At 35.4% G+C, this 23909-nt stretch overlaps 1 protein-coding gene across 2 annotated transcripts; it reads right to left on the reverse strand.

The window, feature by feature from the left end:
• Positions 1-494: 494 nt before the first annotated feature.
• On the reverse strand, positions 495-23355 carry LOC141900832 (uncharacterized). Of its 2 annotated transcripts, none has more exons than XM_074787881.1 (27): positions 23203-23355; positions 22531-22658; positions 19676-20207; positions 19365-19593; positions 18088-18108; positions 16031-16114; positions 14098-14196; positions 13841-13986; positions 13703-13763; positions 13368-13472; positions 13131-13283; positions 12931-13047; positions 11935-11992; positions 11776-11859; positions 11626-11693; positions 9997-10085; positions 5905-6070; positions 5471-5686; positions 5186-5389; positions 4919-5056; positions 4745-4839; positions 4542-4662; positions 4412-4464; positions 4045-4325; positions 3817-3958; positions 3567-3736; positions 495-3477 (listed from the first exon to the last, which is right to left on the reverse strand). In XM_074787881.1, exons 2-27 carry the CDS (start codon positions 22616-22618, stop codon positions 3431-3433), a joined length of 3567 nt encoding a protein of 1188 aa, XP_074643982.1. In that variant the 5' UTR covers positions 22619-22658; positions 23203-23355; the 3' UTR covers positions 495-3430. The 2 variants fall into 2 exon arrangements, with proteins under 2 accessions (XP_074643982.1, XP_074643981.1); XM_074787880.1 differs by having other exon boundaries at positions 3817-3961.
• Positions 23356-23909: the final 554 nt, after the last annotated feature.

Here is a 23909-nt window from a genome sequence, read left to right on the forward strand (position 1 = left end):
GAAATCCCCCACAAGAGGTTATGGGTACATCATAACCAAAGATTGCTCTTTCTTTAGAAGTTTCAAAGACCTACTACCAGCCATTCCCTTTTACAACTCTTCGTCCAAACGGCCAGGTCGAACAATCAAGATGAAGCGGCAAACCGATTTAGAAGCGGTCAATATCGTCAGTGAAAAACAACGCCCGGTGCCTCGTCGTCACTCGGTGCTGGATCCATCAATTCGGACATTCACACAGTCGATTGGGAATCATCTCAGCGACAAGTCAGCCAACCGACTCCACAGGAGTCCTAGCCAACCTCTGCACTACATAGATCAGCGCCTAACGTTTATCTCTCTCTCTCCTGTAACGTCCCATACATATCCTGCGCCACATCACAACGCAACTTAACCCTGGGCGAGGATGATTGTCATAACGTTTTAAAGGTATCTCAGGGTTTTTTGAAGGTTTTTTCATTTTAATGACAAAGAAATGAAGAGGTTGTTTCATACAGACTTAATATAATATTCATTTTTATTATTATATTACAAACATATACATAATACATCACAAACTCTGCAGATAAAATTAATTATACATCATACAGTCATGTAGATAGCTGTGAAATGTGTGGACTGGTCATCGAAAAAATTATACACCAAGAGTTTCACATTCTTCGAAAGCAAGCGATGCCTATGAAATAAATTAGGGGTGTAATCTAGTTATATTCTATCGAGTTAGTTTTCTAATTAGCAAGTAAGGATAAAGAAATGATACCTTGTTTCTCCTAATGGGCCCAGTCACTTGAAAACTGCAATAAAATTTGTAATCAGTTCATTTCTATAGCTGCCAGATCTGTTATGGCTAGCTTGATATTAATTTAAAGCAAAGTAATATCAAGGGTAGATAGGTGGCCAGCCGGGTCAACTTTTAAGCTCAGCAGAAATGAGAAATAAGGTATCAATGTTTTTTAGCCTAAGTAATACTGCAAATGAGAATTTGAGGATATACATGTATATACCTATCTATCCATGAATAAAAAACTACATTGAATGTAGAGGAAAATGGAAATCTATGGTTTACGTACCAAGTTAATACTAATGTATTTTTTTGTGAAATATATATTACATATTACAAAATTGGCACAATAATTACTATGACGAAATAAGATCCACTGAATCCATTAGTAATTACAGCTTCATGCAAAATTACCTCAGCAAGAGAGTTATACTCTTCTGTCAAAATCATGTGTCAACAGTTACAAAAATCCATAATACGATAAAAAACTGACTTAGTGTATCGAGCGAGCATACACGCCAACTAATAATCCAATACTACCATTGATTCCCGGAACTGTTGACAGATTGTAAAATTATTGCTATAAAATAAGGTCATTGGACATCTACTGGTACAATGTACATTTTACATTTCATCATGCCAAGCACACATATCATGATGGCAATATCTGGGTAAACTGCAAAAAATACAGACAAAATCTGTACAAATAATATGTGGTATATGCTTGCGCCAAATATCCCTGTACAAATTATATATAAAATCACAGAAATTCATTCATTCATTTAAGGAATATGCAGGCAACTTTGAGCACAGTTACGTTTTATAACATTTTTTAAGAATACCAGAACACAACAACGCCTTTGACATCGGGGTTATTCATATCCACCAGGACATCGGGGTTATTCATATCCAACAGGAGAAGCTAGAACAATCAGAATGACCAATGACTTAGATGTACATTCAGTTCAGACAATGGGGTTAGAAGAAAGCTTTTATGCTCACAATGATTTAGGTTATTACGTTCATAGGAACGTCATAAATTTTTTGCTCCACTAAGCTCAAAAGAAAAACGGTCATCAACATCGATTCAATTCAGTTCATTTTAATCACGAATGAAGCCAGTATTTTTTTATGGCTGCAGAACAGGAAACTACAACTGACATATTTCTAATGAAAACAAGATTCACTGTGGGTGAATCTTGTTTTGCTTCGCCGCCATGTTGGCACATTCCTCTCGCCGATGCAATAAATATGATGTACAAGAAAAACACCAAAAAGAGAAATATCCCAACAATGTCCTAGTTATTACAAGATGATACATTATCACAACACCAGAAAATAAATTGTGCAGTTGAGATTTTTCTCAAATACCACACAAGTCGTCCCAAAAAAATACAGTTGTACGTATCATAATCTAAACCAGCGTACTTCTAGTTGTTGAACTACAGGTAATTTTAAAAGTCACTTTGTCTCGACTGAAATGAGACTTATAACCAACAGTCAGTTTAGAATGCATTTCAAAAATCGGTAACTACATAAGAAGGCTGCCAGTTTAAATGTTGGCAGTTTAGTCTTTGAAGGTAATCAGTACAATAATTGAAAAAATAATATTTTCAACAAAGAAATATCCAACAATAAACGACAAATCCATTTTATTATGATGCATGGCAAGTAATTTCTACTGCCTTGTATCATTGACTCACTCTTTCAATTTGTTTGTTATCTATCAATTCACAGTTTTATTTCAAATACTGGTAACCAACCAGTACTCAGTCAGCCAGCAAAAACCATATCACACAGCAGCAATATGCTCTGAAAGACTATGACTTGTTCTTTCTAAGAAGTATTACTGGATTTTACACCTGGTTTTCCCTCGGTAACTGGAATATTCATTTCGCCACCGAAACTAACAAGAATCTTTTTTTAACTACCGGTATCTACCACAATCATATGACAGCCGGAATGTTTCATAGATTTTTCTCGTTTTTACAAAATGAAAACCTCATTTGGTTCGATACGATACATTCTAATCTAATTGAATACAATCGACAAATGCAGTTGTTAGCATTACATAATTCAACAAACGAACAAGGTAACACAATGAAATGTTATTCCAGTTATCGTCTACTATAGCCGCGTTCACACAAGATTCGGTGCTTACGAAGTACTGTACTTCGCTGGTGCCAAATTCACCAAAATACGGCGCTTATACAGCCATTTACGTTCACACGAGTCGCGATTCGGCACCTTAGTAAGCCCAGTATAGTAGTCACCCAGTGTGCCAATAGAGGGGAGTGTAATTAGTGTTTTATACCACGAGAATGTGAATACGCGGCCAGCTAAGCGTCCAATCTGCGTTCACACTACAGAAAATACGCGGCCAGCTCAGTGCCGTACTGAGATCGGGTTTTCGGCGCGCAAACGCATTCCGCGCTTAATAAGCCGCGTATTTCAGTACGGAACTGAATAAGCCACGAATAGGTCTTGAATAATTTCTTAGTGTGAACGCTTAGTACCGTACTGAAATCCTAGTGTGAACGCAGCTTATGTCACTACTATCACTAAACAAATGTCTATTAAACACTTGTGATCAGCTGTTGCATCATACAGGAGTGATGAAGCCATTTTCTGTCCATGTAGCTGTGGAGGGGCTCAAAACGTTTGCTCGTCATCACATTCAGCAGTCCAATGATCGAATACTGAAAATCATACAAAACAAAATTGGATAATCATGAACGATGCTAAGTAGGAAGCGCAGTTTACTGTTCTTTGAATACTCTTTTTTTACCTTCACATATATCACAGTAAGGCCGTTCTTCATTTCGTTCTCCGTGATATTGAGAAGGCGGTGGACTATCATCCATCATCTGTTTCGGGCAGTCTTCTGTGTCATGGCGATCAAACATGTCACATATATCGCAAAACAGACGAGGTGCTTTCTGAGGTGTATGATAGAAGCTACAGTAACAGAGGCCATACAAAATTATTCAGTTTGTATTTAAACTATATTCTTTTTTTGCTAATAAACAGTTATTTACCTTGAATCGCGATCATTCACACCGTTTAACTGTTCTTTGCCGATTGCCATTACTTTAAGCTTCTCCGACAATTCTTCATTCTTTCTTTGCAAATCGACGATTACCGAGTTCAGAAATTCAACTTGTCCATCGGAGTTTGTGGCTGCTGAGTAGAAATGGAAACATTCTCAGTAGAATAAGAGTAAATCTCATTCAAAAATGGGTCAGTCATTCTACGTTGCTACTTACGAGCAGCATTCATGGCAACATTGGCATTATTCTTCGATTCTTTCAACGCATTCTCCAACTGAGCTACGCGAGACTCCAAAGTACGCTTGTCAAGTTCTAAATTAGCTACAACTGTTTTCTGTGAAGCGACAGATGAACCGTAATCACTCTTAAACGACTGAATTTGATCTCGCAGAGAATCGAGTTCAGTGTCCTTCTGTTTTAATAGTTTGGCAGTTGAATCAATGCGTTCTTGAAGATTTGTAGCCTCGGCAGCGTATTCAGAGATGGCCTCCTGCGCCCTATAAAAATGAGAATATATTTTGGATATTTGTCCACTGTACATGAAATACAACCATAACCATAACCCAAGGGAATGATCACTTACTTTTCTTTCATAGCTGACATATGACTCTTCAGCATCTCTACTTGATCTTGAAGCTAAAATAATTATGTAAAAGGACTGAATGTCAAGAAAAGCATATCAGAAGATATCCCCCTTAAAAGTGTATCTATACCTTATTTCTCTCCTCCTCAATGTTATGTAAGCGTTTTATTTCCATCATTGTGTCTGAGTTTTCTTTCTTTGATAAATTGTACTCTTCCTCGATTTGACTCAACTGATTCCTCAATAAATCCCTAACAAAAAAGCATTTCGAATTCAAATACGGTTACCATTAGGAACAATGTGTAGAAATTGATTTTGTTTTAGCTAACTTACGCTTGCTTCTGGTTTTCTTCAGCTAAGCCAATCTTTAGTTCTAGCTGTTCCACATTTTCCGTTTGTACAGACAAATTATGCTTCAGTGATTCATACTAAAAATAGATATCAGATTACAATCAAGTTTATCAAAAATTATTACATCTAAAAATGTTATTCATGTTTCAGTCATACCTCACGACTCTGTTCTTGAATTTGTAGATCCCTTTCTTGTAAAGATGCTTCATACTCGAGAATGGACTTTTGTAAACCATTTTTCTCCTCCAATAATGCTTCCTTCTCCTTCTGTAGATAGTTTTTGGCTTCAGTCATCTATAAAAACATATATATATATATATATATAAATATATATCAACAAATAAAGCTACCAACGATTACACAGCCAACATCTATTGGTACGTTTCTAACAGGTAGCTTGGCCATAATCTGAACTACTCTGACCTGATCTTTTTCACTGATGATTTGATCTCTTTCGGTTGTTATTTGTAAAAGTTTATCATCTATCGAACCCTTCTCTGACATGACGGCTAACTGATTTGCTGACAACTGATCGCGTTCCACTTCGAGCTGGTCTTTTTCTAGTTTCATGGCTTCTTTCTCAGATTCTAGACGCTTCGCTGACTTTTCAAGCTTTTCTTTCTCAAACTGTCAACAAAACGACAGCCTCCGGTCAAAGAATTGAAAAATTTATCTAAACTTCCTCATTCTACATCTCAATAACATTACCTCAACCTCCTGTATTTGACTAGTTACTGTTTCGACAGTCTGCTTTAATTTCATGATGGTATCTGCAAGGTTGTCGAGTTCAGTGGTTTTACTGGCTAACTGGTTCTTTAAATCTTCCACTTCCTTGTCCTTCTGACTGGTGAGTTCAACGAGTTCCTGGTTGTGATCTTCAATGGTTTTTGTTAATTTACTGTTGGATTTTTCATTTTTTTGTTGCTGCAAATCAAAGTATATCGCATATAAGATATCAACTGGTAATAAATGTATGACAATTAGAAGACTTCTATCAGCAGTCTGACACAGAAATATAATGTAACTAGATAAGTGTTGAATATAATTCTAATTGTAAAGTTGCAGAATATAGTACATATAAGCCCACATATATAAATAATTTTGAGCAAACTGTTTTCACAGAAGCTTTTTGCTATACGTACCAGATCTTCAAATTGTTCCTGCTGGGTTTTTATTTCTTGTTGGTGTTTTGATAATACATTATTAAGTTCCTGTTCTGCAGCAGCTTTTGATTGTTCAAGTTCATCGCTGATTTTCTTAATTTTTTGAGAATAATTCGACAAGGCGTTTTGTGTTTCCTCCAGGTTTCTGAAATTAATTTAAAAACACTCATCTTACCGAGTGAATCATTGGAAAGTACGCATCATTTAGATGCAGAAAATAATTGTTAAATATTTTATGGTCAGAATGATATCGGTACTTACGAAATTTTGACAAGAATGCCTTAATATCTCAAAATCCCTTCCAAATGATACACGAATTCGTGTTTTGATTTTTTAAATAAATTTAACAACTTCAAATGCAACAAATATCCAAATGGTAATAATACAAATGGACAATCATTTTAATCGAATTATGCGTCACAAATGCAAATGTCTAGCTTATTATTTAATTATAATGATGTCTACCGGTATATATTATATTGTCGCCTTATCGTCCACTCTCAAAATACTGGACAAAGCCAGACAATAAATGTTGAAACAAATGCGCTGTAGTTATTGAAACAAATCATTCAGCATGGGATGCTACATGCACATGTATACACATGTGCTGCATGAAATAAATGATCTGCAGTGAAATGAATACACGAGTCCTTTTTCAAAAAGTTTAGTTGCACAATTTAGATAATCTCAATAGGTAGCATACTTTTGAACCATTTCTCTTGAAAATGTGCATTAATTGCTGTAGATTTGTCAATCTCTATCGAGGAAGTGAACATGACAATGAAGATTATTGGATGAACTGAGTGTTTTTTAAAATGTCAATTAAGGCCAATAAATGTCCATGCACTACTACACTAAACCTTTGTACATGCAGTGGATGTGACAATACCACATGAAATATCAAATCTACATGTGTAAATATGAAAATGGTGACTCTGAAAATTCAATGAAACAAGTCGTCCATATTATTAGTTCAATTAATGAGAAAACCCAGGCGCAGTACAATTTAACGTACTTTCGCATAGCAAATTTTGAAAATGATGAAAATATGATTATGTTTGGATTAGTGGCTGCAAAGCATCTTCAAACATGCAGCAGCTTACCAAGACACCAGGCAACTTTCACGAGAAGTGGATTGTTCATCCTCAGTAGTAGCGACCTCGTCATCCATTGTGGAGATCAACAGGTCACGTTTCCGTATGACGGAACGTATTTCGGGGTATGCTTCTGATAAGCCACCCCTGTAAAAATGTCATAAATACCATTTTAAGAAAATATAATTATCTATTTCTTTCAGTTGTCATCCAATAAACTTTGTTGTCACTTCATGTCTTGTCACCTCCAGATGAAAAACAAATCAAAATTGATCATAACCTCAAAAAAATCTAGATATTGTTATGGCATGTAAAGATGAATTCAGTAAGAGGAATTTCTTAATTAAGCATATTTTCATGCCACAACATATGATGAATTTTGATGCGCCAATAGCATTATCTAACTGAAGTCTTTCAGACCATATTTGTAAGATATAGATCAGCAAGGTCATGCTCTGAGGATATGAAGTAGTGCATCATCTTTTTACATTTTAATTCGGATATTAATCTAATGTTAGTTTATTTTCAAACATTCCGGGAATTTATCAGAGAAAATGAATGAAAATAACAGTTAGTGAAACAGACAGATGGGATGTACATGATGTAAGCAGTACCACTTCATCCTCTCCATCATCAACCCTTCACTCACTCGCCACAGTCACACTGCCCTTCTATTCATTCCTTCATGAAAGAGTTTCAAGGAACAATGTGCCAAATCTTGCTACTTCAAGCAAGTTGGAACAATTCAATAATGCAATAGTCATAATGGTAATAATACATAGTATAAGCACCAGATAATTGACTCAAGAGTCAAATTCTGAAAGAGTTTAAGAATATATCTTACATTTTTTCGATTTTGACGATTTTCCCTTTAGGAATGGGAATTTTCCCTAATAAAAAGATGTCATATAAATTAGAGGCTGCAATGTGAATACATGTGGTAAGGCTTGATTAGCGTAATTGGAGTGATTTTGATTTGATCTACAAGCAGCGATGAAAGGTTTAATGGGGTTAAGAAGGATGAAGCATGCTGCTATATGTACATGTACAGTTCAAATATTCAAGCATTCAATATAGATGGAGACTGATGATTAGATGAATATACTGATGATTGAACATAACATCTGAAAAATCTAGAAAAACGACCACTTCAGTTCCTAGAAACAATGTCCCTCTGATCAATACTTCTCGACAACATATAAAATCACGAAAACACTAATCAACACTGTCATAATCTCACTTAAAACCAACAGTACCAAAAAGGGAAATCAAAATCAAATGATACTCTTTGAATTAAGGTTGATTGAAAAATCTTTCTACAGAAAAAAATCTACGAGTCTCAATACAGTCCAAAAGACATTCAATTGCATTAGTGAATGCTACTCCCAGAAAAAACTGTATGGAGGTAGTTCTTTCATCAACCCAAATAAATCTAGACAAGTTAACCTGTAACAAGAATTCTAATTAATGAAGTATTTAGACGGACGTGCCCAGTACATGATTTCTATCAACACAACAGATCAGTGAATGAAGGAGAAGTGGTGAGTTCAACGAGTTTAATTATGGTAATGGAACTAGTTATTAAAAAAAGCCAAACACCGGAAAACAGTCTGTGAAAAATTCCCATGCAAAACAAATCTGACAAATGCAAACAAACGCTCGAAAATGAAAGGCAAAACTAAAACCTAAATAAATTAAGCAAAACTCAGTCGGAAAATGAAAATGATAATGTTATGGAGACTCCCATAATCGGAATAATACCTACTGTAATTATAGACTCTGCATACAGCTAGGATATACAGAACATCAGTGGACAAGTCTTGTTTAAATACTTTTGAAAGCATTTTTCGCAGAAAGGTAATCATCATAGAATTTCTTGTATAATAAATAATTCATCAGTGGAGTGCATAAGTAGGAAAGTGTTTTGATCTGTGCTTACGGGTTGGAGCTTTTAGTAAATGGATTATGGAACATTTTATTTTGTCTGTGTGAATGCAAGATTTTTTGTTTTTAACTACCAGGGTATCATGAAGTTGATTAAAATTTTTTTTCCAACCCTTGGTAAGTGACTCCAATGGTTGTCTATACTGCAATTGCAACAAATTAGAAAATCTAAAAAGAGGATGCTTTTACAATAAATAAAATCATGGATCTACAAAGATAGAGTTATAGGGTATTCACAACATGTAAGAAAAATGTAGAGGAGGCAATCAACAGTTTCAAAGTGTTTTAGTTCCTATAGTTATCAAATTTCAGTGCAACCGTGCATCAATTAGTTGTTTCGACATTAAAACTGGTGTACTCATTTCTTCACTTTTTTAATTGCTTTATGAAACGACTTAGAAAAACTTTGAACAAAGATTGCTAATAGAATTTTAGGAAAAGGTGTTCAGAAAAAATATTCCAATAGAATAACTGTGGGAATGAATTTAGATACCGCACGCGAGGAAATTAGAGTGGTAGCAGATAGAATAGTATTAGGTAGTAGGCACAGCATCATAGAAGCTGATAAACAATGTGGAGTTAGAAGTTTGCATTAGACTGAATACCGCAAAGGTTTTTGAAGTGCCAATGAAGTGATACCTGTTTGCTAAACGAATAGGTAGACACTAAATAAGATAGACAACCATTACTTTTGATCACATCTTTATCGAAATTACAAAAGCATCACAACAAAATTGGAGATTGAGGTTGTCGTGCATGCATGAGTACATTTATGCTACAATTAAAGCGTATAATGTACTACATATCAAATCTACTAGGGGCCATTGAGTAAGCTTTCCGAAGCTTACTTTATGTGCACATTTAACTTTTTCTCTAAAACATAATGATGATGCAACTAACATTCATTCAGTACGAATGCTTATGTATATCTACCCATTTGAATAGCAAAACAATACCAGATGAAAACATTATATGATAGAATGATGATTTTGTGAGTGTGTTGTTTAGGGAATCTCCATAATAAGCAACTAACCTATCTTTTTCTCGTAACTGCTCATTCAGCAGTGATAGCTGCGTCGAGCTATCGCCCGAATTTCGCATCAAATCGGCGATCTCATTTTCCTTAAAGAAAACAGATTGCGTGAAAAATATATAACACTCTCATCAACCGACGACACGGGGTTCATGCCACGTACGCATGCGTACACAGCAGCGAAGTAAGGAAAGGTATACCGGCGTGGTGGGTGAGGTCTACTGTATGGGGCTCACTCGACGAATATCTACAAAGCTTATCGCCATGTCACTCGTCTAAACAATATACGACAAAAAGTAATAAGATTAATTTAAGAAAAAAAAAAAAAAAACTTAATACAAAATGGTTACAAAACAGTGGCTTGTGCCAATTTTGATGAAAACTAATGATTTCAATAAAGATCTTGAATATGAAATAAATCATACATAAATCTATTGACATGTTAGAAGGGCTACCTGCCAAAACAGTCCTATACTGAGAAATTGTAGGTGCATGGGGATTATATGATTTGTGGATGACTCCTCCGTTCACATAGAATTAACTAATATACTGGTGGTGTATTACACAACTTTCACAAGTGAAACTTCACGATACAAAATCAAAATCATAATAAAACATCGATTGGGCTAATATGTAATATAGTGGTATTAATGGTAGTGGTGCCAGTACCTTCTTTAAGGCATTTCTAATTTCATGATCGGCTTGACCTTCAACCTTGTGAACCGAATAACAATGAAAATGCAGCTTAATGAAATCAGTTTTTGCAACACAAGACACACAGACGAAGAGGTAATGAGAGGAAAATGGAATAAATATCGGTAAATAATCGATGGATAAACTGGAATTATAGATCAATTTGATGAATGAATATAAAGACGTTTTTGAATAATTTGAATTCATGATCACATATTTGGGTATGTAGCAAGGAATAAATAAGTCGCCAGAAGGCCAAGTTTTGACATCAATCCAGAGGTTAATTCAATAGACTCTCTATCAAGTCAACTACTGATTTAAAGTCAAAATACTTGGGCCAGTCGCTCAAAAAGTTGGTTAGAGTTAACTAGTGGATAGTTGACATAGTCACAATCTGAAGTTCATTGTTACAATGGTATTAGTCCACCGGTTATCTTAAACCACCTCTTGAGCTACAGGTCCCAGGTCTATAAGATCGACTGCAATAGAATCTCATTTCAATGAATTTTAACGAAACAATACATAGAAAGCTTTGCATATAAGTGACTGGTTGAGAAATAATAAATGTCTCTCATCATGTACAAATCAATCAGGAATTTGTCGGGAATAAATCAAAATTAAAATTTCAAATTATGGTAGAATATACAAACAAGTCATTTAAATCCTAAATGAAACAATAAATAAATTGAAGCAATATGACAAATTTAAGTATGGAATTTTTCAAACATCTTTTAATTTTTAGCTTAAATGCTGTACTTTCATCTCTCTTACTTGGTGTGTTATCAGTATTTATCTACTCTTTATCGTATCAACTTAGTAACTAATTCTACTCTCGGCACCAATTTAACAGCGCAAACAATATTTAGTGAACAAAAGCGCAATGTTCTTACTGTTAAAACAGTCTGATATTCGGGTTTTAATCTGGCGCATACTTACAAGTTTGCCCTTATCGTTGGCAAACTGTTCAATTTTTTCGTCGGCTGCTGCCAACTTGCGCTCTAATTCTGAAAATGGAAATTGTAAATTTGCTGATTTCGCAGAAAATAGATTAATTTCAGGCATATACTATCCAATGATCCCACTTACCAGCATTTTCGAGTCGAAGTGCTTTGATTTCATTGTTACAGCGGTTGGCATTGGTATCAGTTTCTGCTAATTTGTTTGTTAAGTCTGAAATTTTGATCACAAAAAAGTGAGAGCTGCTCTAAATTCAAAACCTTGTCAATAAACTTGTATCAAACTTACCGTTGATAGTTTCCTGTTGTTTCTGATATTTTCTATCTTTCTCCTTCGACTCTTCGCTCTACAAGTACATGAACCGACGTAACGATTTATTATCTAATTATGGCAGTATTGCATTGATTTGATTGATTGAAGTGACACAAAATCAATCTCTTCTTTCACGAAAGATTTATAGCATAATACATTTAGTAATAATTTTCTTTCATTTTAACCCTTGACAAATAACTGAAAATGGGAGGAATAAGGATGGAAGATAGCCTTAAAACAACATGACAACACCTCAGACACCAGCCAAAGAAGAGTGACAGATCTGTGCAGTGTAAAAAACGTATCTTAAATTATACTCTCAACCCTTGTGTAGAACAATTAGATATGAACACATGAACTAATCATGTAGATTATCTAGTCATTGATCAATAAACACGCAAAGGCCCCATACTTTGAAACTAGATTACTGAAAAAACCCATCTAACCAATGAAGCAGCATTATTTTCATCCCCATAAGGCCATCCATGTCAATGATTGAGAGTTGGTTCAAAAATGTGCTCGGTGAGTGATCACAACCAAAAATGAAGATAAGTTCAAGAATAGCTTTTGAAGAGCTCTTGATAAATGAATCTGGAAACCTATGACATGGATGACTACAGAATATGAATTAACTCCATGCTTACAAAACATTAACTTAATATCCCTAAAGACACGTACGTACCTCCCCCAACCGGTTTCATAGTTCATCAATAATTACCTCCAACTGATGGAGTTCATCACTCTATATATCGATGCAATAAATGCAAATATGTTTAACAAGTGTTAGAGAAAGTGATCTCAGATTGTCACGACGAAGCAAAGCTTGTGCGCAAGGGGGACTCTGAGCTACTTCCAAAAGAAACCGTAGTATGTGAAGTTTGTATAGCCCGAAACCAAGATACTTGTTAGTTAGGGTATAGAAAGATTGCCAATAATTTATATTTTCAATGAATTACTTAACGCAATACTTACCATTTCATTTACTTTGGTAGACAGGTCTTTCATTTCCTTATTCTTACGCGCCAGACTCTCTTCAAGTTCAGATATCTTGTTAATTTTTGCATTCAAATCTGCTGATAGGCTTGATGCCTGGAGTATGATATCGAGAAATTCCAATCAATGATCTAATGACACACCGCCTCACAAATATTTAGTGTTAAGAAATCAAGTACCTTTCCAGAATCAGCAGCTTGACTAGTTTCTAATGATTTAAGTTTACTCTCAGTAACATTGAGCTTATGAGTAAGTTCTTCGATCTTGTCGAGATGCGCTACCGCTGAATCTTCAGCTTCTTTGTGTTTAATCTTATGTTTCTCATACAAATCCTAGGGAAAAGTCAATGGCTTTACAATAAATGGCTTTTTTACAAGAATGATTCAAAGAAATGCTAATACTCAGTACATCTATACCTTGGTAAGTTTCAATTTCCCTTCGAGATCCTCGATCTTTAAAGTTTGTTCTTTCTGCTTATTTTGTAAATCTTCAAGTTTTGCAGTATCTTCCTCCGTTTTAGACTGAAACGCAAGTGAATAAATTTCATGTAAATGTGAAATACAAAATCTTCAGATGTAAGAAGTCATAAAAGGATTTGAAACCGATCGTACTGAGACAGCTTTCTAACACAAGGTGCGAATCCCTGTCTTAACCAAGTAGTCATTTCAATGATAAACATAACAATGATATGGCAGGGTTTCATTCTGTGATAGAATCTGATGCTCATCAGTTTTAGGGATAGTCAACAAACCTCGAGATCTCCTTTATCGATTTCTTCTTCTTCCATACGGAATTGGAGGTCTTCAACTTTTCTACAAGAGGACACAAAAAGAGATTACAAAAGGGAAATTAAACCTGTATCTATTGTTTCATCCCACAAAATCATCACCTCTTTTCCTCTTCGTATTGGGCCAAAACATCATTTTTCTCGGTCTCCATTTTCTCAACAAGCCCCCGTAATTTGGACAAGTTTTCTTCATTTTCACTGACATATCGCTCGTGCTCTTGTTTTAATTGTGCTAATTGAGCTTCGGCCTGCAAAATTAAATTAAGTAGAATTTGTAGATATCAATACATGTAAAACATGTTCAAATGCACAAACAGAAAAAAAGGATGGAGCTTTTGCGGGAAAAATAGGTAACCTACATCATCTACTTGTGCGGCTGCACGTGCAACTTCTGACCGTTCTAAATCACGTTCTTTCAGAAGCTGTTCAATGTGTTCTTCCTTTTCTTTCAGTGCTTTCTAAATTATAGAGAATATTCAAGACAAATGAGTAAAATGTGTTCAAAAATTTAGTTCTACCAAAATAGACGAAACAGATACTAAATATTCTACAGTAAGGATTAGCATTTAAATACTAAACTGAATAATAAGTATTCATAAATGAATCTATTCACAATAGCTTAACATATTTAGTTTACGCAGTGTTCCCAGCACCAATAAATATATCGCTTTTACTGAGAGAACTGGAATAATCAGAAACAGATTGAACATTTAAAAAATCTCTTTGGTTTTTTTAAGTGAATTTATGTTAATAGAAAAAGGCAGACAACGCAGTTGAGGGTAATAAGCTGTACACGTGGTAACAATATCGGTTTTGCCTTCAAAATCATGTATTATGTAACTGAAAGGTGAATTCAATATTCACAGAATCATCCATTCTGTGAAACAATTTAATTCGAATGTTACCAATCAGTTATGAAGGATGTTGGACAGTTATTTCGTCAGCATTCTCACCTGTAAAGCTGAGGTAGTAGCACTCAGACTAAGGGTACTCGGCCGTGGACTCGACTTGGCCTGTTAGCGATCAAGCAAAGAAAGATTAGGTTCATATTACAACTAGATATGTTTATATATAATGTACGTGATAAAACACAGATAAGCCACACCCACAAAAAACAAGAAGCACAAAGATAAAAAGTAAGATTAAACGTTCTACGCAGGTTATATACTTCAGTAGCTGGATTATACCTCTCTTATAATCAAATATCCTACGTGGTAAAAGTTCTCATTGTACAAGCTTAATAGACTATAAAGGTGAATTCGTATTGAAGTAGAAAGTTCAATTCTGATGTGCACCCATGACCAGACAAAAAAAGGAATCAGAATAAGTCATAAATTCATCGAGAGATTCTGAGAAAGAAAGTAACCGAAGTGCTGCTGGGCGATATATACGCTGCCAATGACGATGATAACAATAAACTGCAGCAGCCCTGTAGATGAGTCATGAATCCCTATGAACCAAGAAATAAAAACCAATTGATGTGTCACAACTTAACAGCGTGGAATCTAGCAACTCATCGTTCACTCAGTCATGGGTATGATAAAAATAGAAAAAAATATTCAGTATAAAAAGAATAGTTTTGAGGGAATTTTATCTTCCTATAGAAAACTGCTCCAATCAATTTCATTCCACCGGTTGGACAGCCACAAAACTACAATATATGTTAATTAATAGGGCAGATAATCATTATTATCATTATTATTCAAAAAATGTTTTAAAATACGAAGTAAACTGATAAGTTTTTTCACTTAGTCAGACGGGGTAAATAAGTTTTCCTAGAAGCGGGTCTGATCGGTTTTATAATCAAAGAAATTTGAAATTCTTTCCCACCTGGAGACCTTTATTTTACTGTTATTATGCAGAAGAAAGCCACCGGAATTCACATTTGTATTTTAATGAATCAAGCTACTAAAATTGTATTCATAGTCGAGTACGGGAAAAGGAATGCACAATCCATGATATTCGAACATTATGTCTAGTAATATATTCACTATACACTATAGACAGTTGAGAATAGGTTAAAGAAGCCGATACTGAAAACAACAGTTTTTAAATACATTTTACCACCGGAAAGACACTTATATTCAGTATTAGACGCAAAATGATCGAGAAATTTCTTTTTTAAAAGTTTTTTACACGTTAAGAAATAGAATATTAAACAAAACCAAAAATATTGTGCCAGTGTGTGTGTATGATAAAGAGTGATAGATTTGTTACTGGTTAAAGAGCGGATACTACGGTAAATTGTGTCTATTAACGTGGTTACACTTATAGCTGTACATAAAATGGTACCTTATTAACCGACTTGTCATTACTCAACGGCGAATGTTTTTCATTTGGCGATGGGTGCATTTGAACCTTTTCATTAATAGTTGCCTGAATGTAACAATGAGGATAGATAGCGATAAATTAAAGCCGCTATAAAGTCGATGAACGATCATCACGAAAAATGACTAACGATGAATGAATTTTACTCTGGATATAACGGCACATCATCACAGCGCGCCGTGGAGAGCCGTACTCCGAGATTATCAAAATATTTTGCTACAATAAAAAACGCTGAATCAGCGGTAGCGTAAGAGGTATTACTGGATGATGCCAGCTGTCAGAGATTATCCGATCATCTTTTAAAGCAGCAGCAAAATCCACAAATAATGCAGCGAATCTATAAATCGGGCGACCGAACAAAGGGTTGTGAAAATGACGTAAAAGGGTTAACGAGTCATGTAAAAACCTGAAAATCAGAAGCAAAAATATTTACAGACCAAACCAGAGGTCAGTTCTCTTAATTTGGGATAGAAACCGTTCAGCTTCAATTTTATGTCAAATTAAGAGATACATGACTACTGTGTTCTATTAATCATCACTACTAAACTTCTGAAATACGAAAAAAATCTAAAAAAATAAAATGATGAATTTAGAAAGCAGCTTGTTTAGTGAAGTGAAGACATTTCGTATAAACCTGAACCAGCAAATGCAACCTAAAATCATAATACGGGAGTAAATACTCGTGGATTACAGTTCAGATTCTTAAAATCGACCAGGGGCAAGAGGTTAGAACGAACTTCTATTATTTTCATTCTAAAGTTATAAAGTGTATATTCAGGAGTATATTAACTGAAACAGCACCAGATTGCAGCCTGTGAATAGTTGTTACACTGGATAGTTTCCAGATATCCTTGTTTTCACATATTGCAAAGCTTCATCGCTCACCTTCCTCACAATAAATTCTCTCTCTTGATCATAACTTGTGGGAATTCTTGGAAAATGAACTGTCATTCACGTGATGTTGAAAAGTTCAACAGTATTAAACTATATACCTTGCTTGGTATAATGTTAAGTCTTTACTGTGCATAGCATGCTCTTCAATGCTCGTACATGCATCTTCTCAAAAACATATCCTCTATGTATTTTTGATCTTATGTATATACGATTTATTTTGTGCAAATAGGAGTAAAGAACAGGAGCTCTTTTACCATTCGACCCCAAGACGAAAGAATTGGCTATACTATTGTATAATTTAGGACTATGGAACCATATCTCTTTCCGGATCATCTTCCAGCATCAAAATAAATATTAGTGTATGAAATGCAGTCCTGAACTTCATCCAAACATAGTGTCTCTGATGACAAATTGACGTTTATGCTACATGATATTATACCAGGCAAAATGATGAATAAGGCTGAGACATTTTGGCTTCCTTGGCACGAAAACGCCATTCTGCAGAATAGAAACCCCAATTTTTCTAGTGGAAATACAGAGGGGCATGTGCAAAATTCATTATTTTAGATCAGCTTAATGACAATACATTCCTAGACGCTGTTCAAAATATATCTTAAGATGCCAGAAAATGTGTTTCATTCATAAATCCACATGTAATATGCCATTAACTGGTGGAAAAGTTAATAGTGTGTAGCTTGCTTTAAAACACAAAGTCTATGTTTTTTTTTTTTACTAGAACAGTGGATGGTCAAAGCTGTAAGCCACATTAAAGTTTGAATTACATCAACAAATTACGTCAGCAGTACATTCTTCTAGTTATTTGCACATTATGTCTTTAGTACATAAAATGAATCTGTAAACTGAGCTGGGTTGAATCTTTGAATAAGATACTGAAGCAAAAAAGCTTCAAATCAGACTTAGCACATCCACTGGGTTGATATATATTTACATGAGAAACAGTTGTTTCTTTGAGAAGCGGAAATGACAAAGTAGGGGATAATTGAATATTAGTAGTATTATTTTGAAGGAACGCCCCTCAATAAACAGCCGGAATGCTGGGTTAGAAAGAGTTATGCAACAAAAGAATGTGCCAGCAAGAGCGCTTATATACTGTTATAGATACTTACACGATGGGATAATGGCGTTAACTAATAATAAAGACAGAAAAAATATCACTCAAAACTAGTGCAAGATACATACATAAATACTACGAAATCATAATACAAAACATGACATGTTTTACTACTAGAACCATGTGTCACTAATGCACGTATCATTTTATTTTTCTACTTATCGTCACCATTTCTATCATATACAAGAATCCCAAAATGCTATGGACCACTCAACCGATACAGCTTCAGCCGATCAAGTCCTCTGTCCGATTAAGTGAACCCGAGAGAAGAAAATGATGGAGAATATCATAGGTAATCACCTGCAAGGGAAAGATATGTGCAGCCTTTTCCATTTTTCTGAACGGAGGACTTGATAAGTTGAAACGAAATATACTTCACGAAATGGAAACACTTTTCGATTTTGCCGATGTTGCATATGTTGCATACCAGTATATATAAATCGACATTAAAAAGAACAAGCCAAGCATGCATGCAGCAGGATTGCTTGTAGTTAGTCTGATTGTAGTCAATAGAAGATAGAGAGATTACGGAATTAGCATACACGCAAATATGATTCTCTATTTGGTCATAATCAGTCTCCAAATGGTAACAGCAAATGTAATTTGTTGGAAGACGGTCTCTTAGTTAATATGTTAGGAAGGATACCAGGTCCCTTAGGATAAATGTATTGGGATTCTTTATGATACATAGAAATCGGTTGAGGTTCACATCAGACATTGATGTATTGGATATAGCTTTTTTCAAATCGAGAGATTTCCGGATATTTTCAGTGCCTGATACTGGCCGAAACTACTAATAAATCAGCGGATACATTGTAGCTATCGATCTGGTTGCCTTTCTCAGGGTTTAGAGATATAGGCATGATCTTGTTACTGTAGTTTTCTTGCAACTATCCATCCAGTAGGATATCCCAGCAGATTAATTATTTCTCTGTGATATACCAATATACATCGTCTGTATTGTATATTACAGGAATGTGAAAGATGTCAGTTCAAAATGCGCACTTCTACCAGCAACACATCAACCCACATCCTGTTTTCATTGTATAACACTTGATATTTCCTCTTTATTCATTAACGAATCAATTACTAATGGAGTTTTTCAATAGAAATGAGTATGAGTTCAGATGTTTAGATTGATGTAATGCTGAATCGGTGATGATGTTATCGTATATGACATCTAAGGCCTATATGTTAATTAGTAACTAAATACTCGTATAGAATTATCTGTTTATTATGAAGGTAGAAAAAGCATTAGTTGCTGCATGTTACCTGGCTGCTCAAGGAGGTTACGCCTAACCTTACCCGGCTGCGACTCAAGCTCGATGCCGTGGAGCTAATAGAACTTAACGAATCCTGGCTGCCACTGCGTTCTCTAGCAAGACCAGATCCAGGTAGTTTACTAGTGGACAAACGACGCGGACTTGTGACGCCGTTTGACAATTTGGCGACTTTGTGCACTGGAGCAAACAAACCATAGAGAGCTTTACATTCGAAGTATCTGTAATTAAAAGAATGATATAATCACATTAAATAATATGAAGAAATAATCGAGTGCCCAGTAATAATGAGATACATCATACCTTTTGCCAGCGACTGCCCCGTCATTCTTTCCCAAAGGGTCATCGAGCTCAACACCAGCCCATTCACCTTTCGCGAAATCGGTAGGTCCTATATACCGGAGTGTTCCGGTTTTAGTCCCACTCACCAGAACACGGTCGCCTGATTTTAAACGCGAATCATTTTGCGGCAAACTTGCTGTGGATCCGGACGGCGATGATTTCGCCGGATTGGAATTAGTATCACTCTTAGCCACTGAGACTGATGAACGTGTGGTTGGTAGTCTGGCTGTCGAGCCATTTTTAACGGGTTCGCGGCTTAGTTTTGTTACTCGTGAAAACACTCCGAGTTTAGGTTCGCATTGAAAGTATCGCACACCAGCTACGGAGCCGTCATTTTTACCAACCGGCTCGTCGAGCACAACTCCCGCCCATTCACCGGGCGCGAATTGAGTTTCTCCCAGAAATGCGATTCGTCCGGATTTTGTACCTCCGACCCAGACTCGGTCCCCAATAATGAAATCATCGAGTTCTTGAAAGTTCTCTTGTCCATCGTCTGAAAGGATAATTTTGAAAGATTTGTTATGTTATGTCATTTACTTCAGCACCACGTTCAAGATCGTTTAAAGGAATCAGGATCGATATGAAACTAGGAATATGGGAATCTAGAAAATAGGTCAGACCAATATAGATCCAGATTATCAGCTCACATGTTTACTATCTGCCCTCATTTCAGAATTGATATGGATGTACAGCTACAGTAACTTATAGTAACTGTACATTGTTAGTGGTTATATATATCCAGCATGATCGAGCAGAGAATATGGGAGAATTAAGTTATATAGAGAATTCGCCACAGCATCACCCTGAGTCTATCTAGTCTCCAAGCTCTATTTACGAGCTGAAACGTTTTATCAAGAACTCTCCCAGGGAGACAAGATCTTACCCACTAGATTACCCTGCTTAAAACTATATCCGTTTACGCTACTACTATGTATAATCCGACGTGAGATGGCTTTGAGTCGCTCCATGATCCTCCTTCTCTATATCCAACTGCTACTGTGGTGAGTACTGACTCATAAAGTCAACTGAAAAACTCTTCAAGTTGGAAAAGTGGAATAACACCACGTGTACTCCACAAACACAGAGGAGAAATATGGGAGGTCACTTGGTAAAAATGCAAATCAAAGTATCCTGTATCGATATTCCAGTAATGCAGTCACGTTTCCAACAAAATCCAGACATATATCTTTTTAATGTCGGCATTCCCTGCTCGGTAAAAACCATGTTTTTCAAGCGGAAATGGCAATCAAATTCTGTCCCATCGTACACATCCACATCCTTCCACTTAGAAAGAGGAAGCTATCACCAGCAAAATGCGTTTGCATGATTTTTAATTACATTAATCATCAAATAGGTCATAAACCGTGGGATAGCGTAAATCTACTAAAAAATTGATCTATATATTTCTGCCAACCAGTAATTTGTTTACAAAATGGAAGAGAGGCCTGGATACACAATCTGCATCGATTCAGATACAAATAACTGTATAATTAAGTCCATCACTTTCTGCTTTATATGGAACAGACTGTTTTCTTTTTGAAATTATTGATTTGTAAGTTCTAATGGGTACATACAATACATCAATGATTAGTTTAAAACCCACTATATGCAGAATATAAAAGATTAAAAATGACTACACCTGTTCGTCTTTTACAGAGAGTCTGAAACGTTGAGTCATTTCATATTAATATTTGATAAATAAAATTCTTTTTTAATCTATTAATTTCTGTATTTAGTTGGTTCAAACTTGATGTCGATTCTCCAATGTCAGAGTGTGGTTATTCTTACAGTGCCTCAATCAAGATTTTCAATCTCCAAAGGCTAATCACAACAAAACAAAATTCGAAACTAATTCTCTAAAGGGTCTCCCACTTTTCTGACAAGATGAAGAATGCAGTTAGGTAGGCTATCGCAGCATTGATATCGCAATACAATTTGTATTGCATACTGTCACGAATTCAATGTATGTACTGATGGTTACTTGTTGAGATTTTCAGATTGACAATTGAATTTGTGTCATTGAGATGTATAAATCTTGAATGAAACTCAAATGAACCAAAAAACCAACGTAAAAAGTGATGTGCTATTTGATAAAATAAGATGTGCTCACCACTAAACATTTGCTAAAAGTAACTAATGTCCGTGTTTCATTTACCTCGAAATATTTTTAAACAATATTTTGGAAAAGTATAAATCTTCAAGCCACGGATCTCTATAATTGTTATCTATGATAGAGCACTGGATCTTCATTATAATCACTGAAGGGGTAGTAATGAAGTTGGTAGAGCTAGTAAATCTATTTTTCACACTGTAGGGTCCAAGCCAGTAATAATTACACATAATAACTGGCAAAGTTAGAGCCCACCACAGTGCCTAATCATGCCATCATTTCCTAAAAGAATAGTCAGTGGTTAGAAAGGTCTATAAATTCAATTGTATAGGCCTACGTCTATAGCCTAATAGCATGTGTATCATGATGATACCCTGGTTCAAAATGTCTGCATTAATGCATTATGTTCAGTACTAATATGAGATTAACAACCCATGTTTTCCATCAATGAAAAAAGGGATATTAGCTAGGCCTACTACTGACATTACATATTTCAGGTAGACCAGAGCAATATGAATCATAAGATTAGGCCTGTGAGAAGGCCTATGAGATAATGATTCAACTGTGCTAGGCTGCTGTCTTAATACTACTACACTTAACGCTAGGCCTATAGCCGATACAATCCCGAAGTCTGGTAAAAAATAATAAATAATCAAGTTCAAGGCGAATGATCAAGTTACTTATTACTTAAAGACCAGTTACTCACTTTTTGGAGATGGTAGACTTTCCTTTGGTATCACAGAAGCCGGCTTCCCAATCTTAGAAGGCGCTTTTAATCCTGAAGTTCTATTCATGTTGACAATTAATCCAACTATCCATGCATTTCAAAATATCCTTGAAGAAAAGAAAGTAAAAATGGCTGTAAATTTTAGAAAGAGTATGAATTTCTAACTATATTCTATGACTTAAAACAATGGTCATACTAGAAAACCGTGGTAAAAAAACTCAAAACCGGTGGTAAAAACATTGGAAGATATTGTTTATCATTTTATTTTAAAAAATGACCTGGAAGGAAATGCATAGGGATCTATACCATACGCTATGCTTATCTTATTGCAACTAATCAAAAGTGTACGTCCGACATCATGTCATGTCAAAGACTAGTATTATTACAACACAAACATTGATTAACAATATGGAACCATTCAAAATTACCAAACAACTGTAGCCTAGTACAATAAGCAAGAGCAGAGATTTCAAGCGGGATGTAATTAAAAAACACTCATGATTTTAATCTACATGTGTTATCAATTGATCTGGCTGGAAAATAAATACTTTTGAATGAACTGTTGTTAGAATAGATGAAGAATGAATTAACTATTGAAATTTTCGTTTTTTTGGTTGGTTAGCATTGCCAAAAATTCTACACGAGCGTTACCTAAAATCTGAGTCGTTAAGTAATGTCGCACTTATGTATTGATCACATCAACAATATAGATTACTGCAGTATTAGCAAATAAACGAAGAAATTCATCGTTTAACTGTCAAAATGTAATGACTCAATCTTCGTTTTTTACTCGTAAATGGCTTCCGTGTTTTCAGTGCTGCCACCTATTGAGCATTGAATTGAATTGAAGCACTCCATGGCAATTCAATTAAATTTTGGGATTATTGAATCAAAAGAATATTGAATCATCAGATTATCATAACAAATTCAATAAATGTGCATCTGTTCTGTTGCTGTCGTTAAAATCTGAGCTGCGGGTGGTTGAACGGAATCACCCTCCTCACTTGCCACACAGAAGAAAGGAGCCACCCCAGTTGCTGCCAGGGGCTGAACGGCGCCGCCCTTATCACTTAAACAGCACCATTTACCACCGGCCATTCAGTGTCGTCTCAGCCCGAGACTCAGGTCTTCCAGACTTCTTCTCATTAATAATTTTAGAACTCAGGGAGCCATAAATTCGCGAACTCACACGAACTCAGTCTCCGGATCTGGGAATCAAGAATATCATCCCGAGGGTTTCTACATTTGTTCCAAAATATGGATTTAGTTTTTATTTTTTCGACCACAAAATTTGCTTTGATATTTCTATAACTATGCAATCTTTTTAACCATTGGCCTGAAACACTCCGGGAGAATCC

The sequence above is a fragment of the Tubulanus polymorphus genome, chromosome 2 (assembly GCF_964204645.1).
Source record: "Tubulanus polymorphus chromosome 2, tnTubPoly1.2, whole genome shotgun sequence".
NCBI lineage: Eukaryota > Metazoa > Nemertea > Palaeonemertea > Tubulaniformes > Tubulanidae > Tubulanus > Tubulanus polymorphus.

What these genes read in the sequence shown, in the direction of transcription:
- LOC141900832 (XM_074787880.1), bottom strand. Translation starts at nt 22,618, where the DNA reads ATGAATAGAACTTCAGGATTAAAAGCGCCTTCTAAGATTGGGAAGCCG. An exon ending in AAGTCTACCATCTCCAAAAA is followed by an intron (nt 20,208 to 22,530) that starts GTGAGTAACTGG and finishes TTATCCTTTCAG; the next exon opens with ACGATGGACAAGAGAACTTT. An exon ending in ACAACAGGAAACTATCAACG is followed by an intron (nt 11,860 to 11,934) that starts GTAAGTTTGATA and finishes TCAAAATTTCAG; the next exon opens with ACTTAACAAACAAATTAGCA.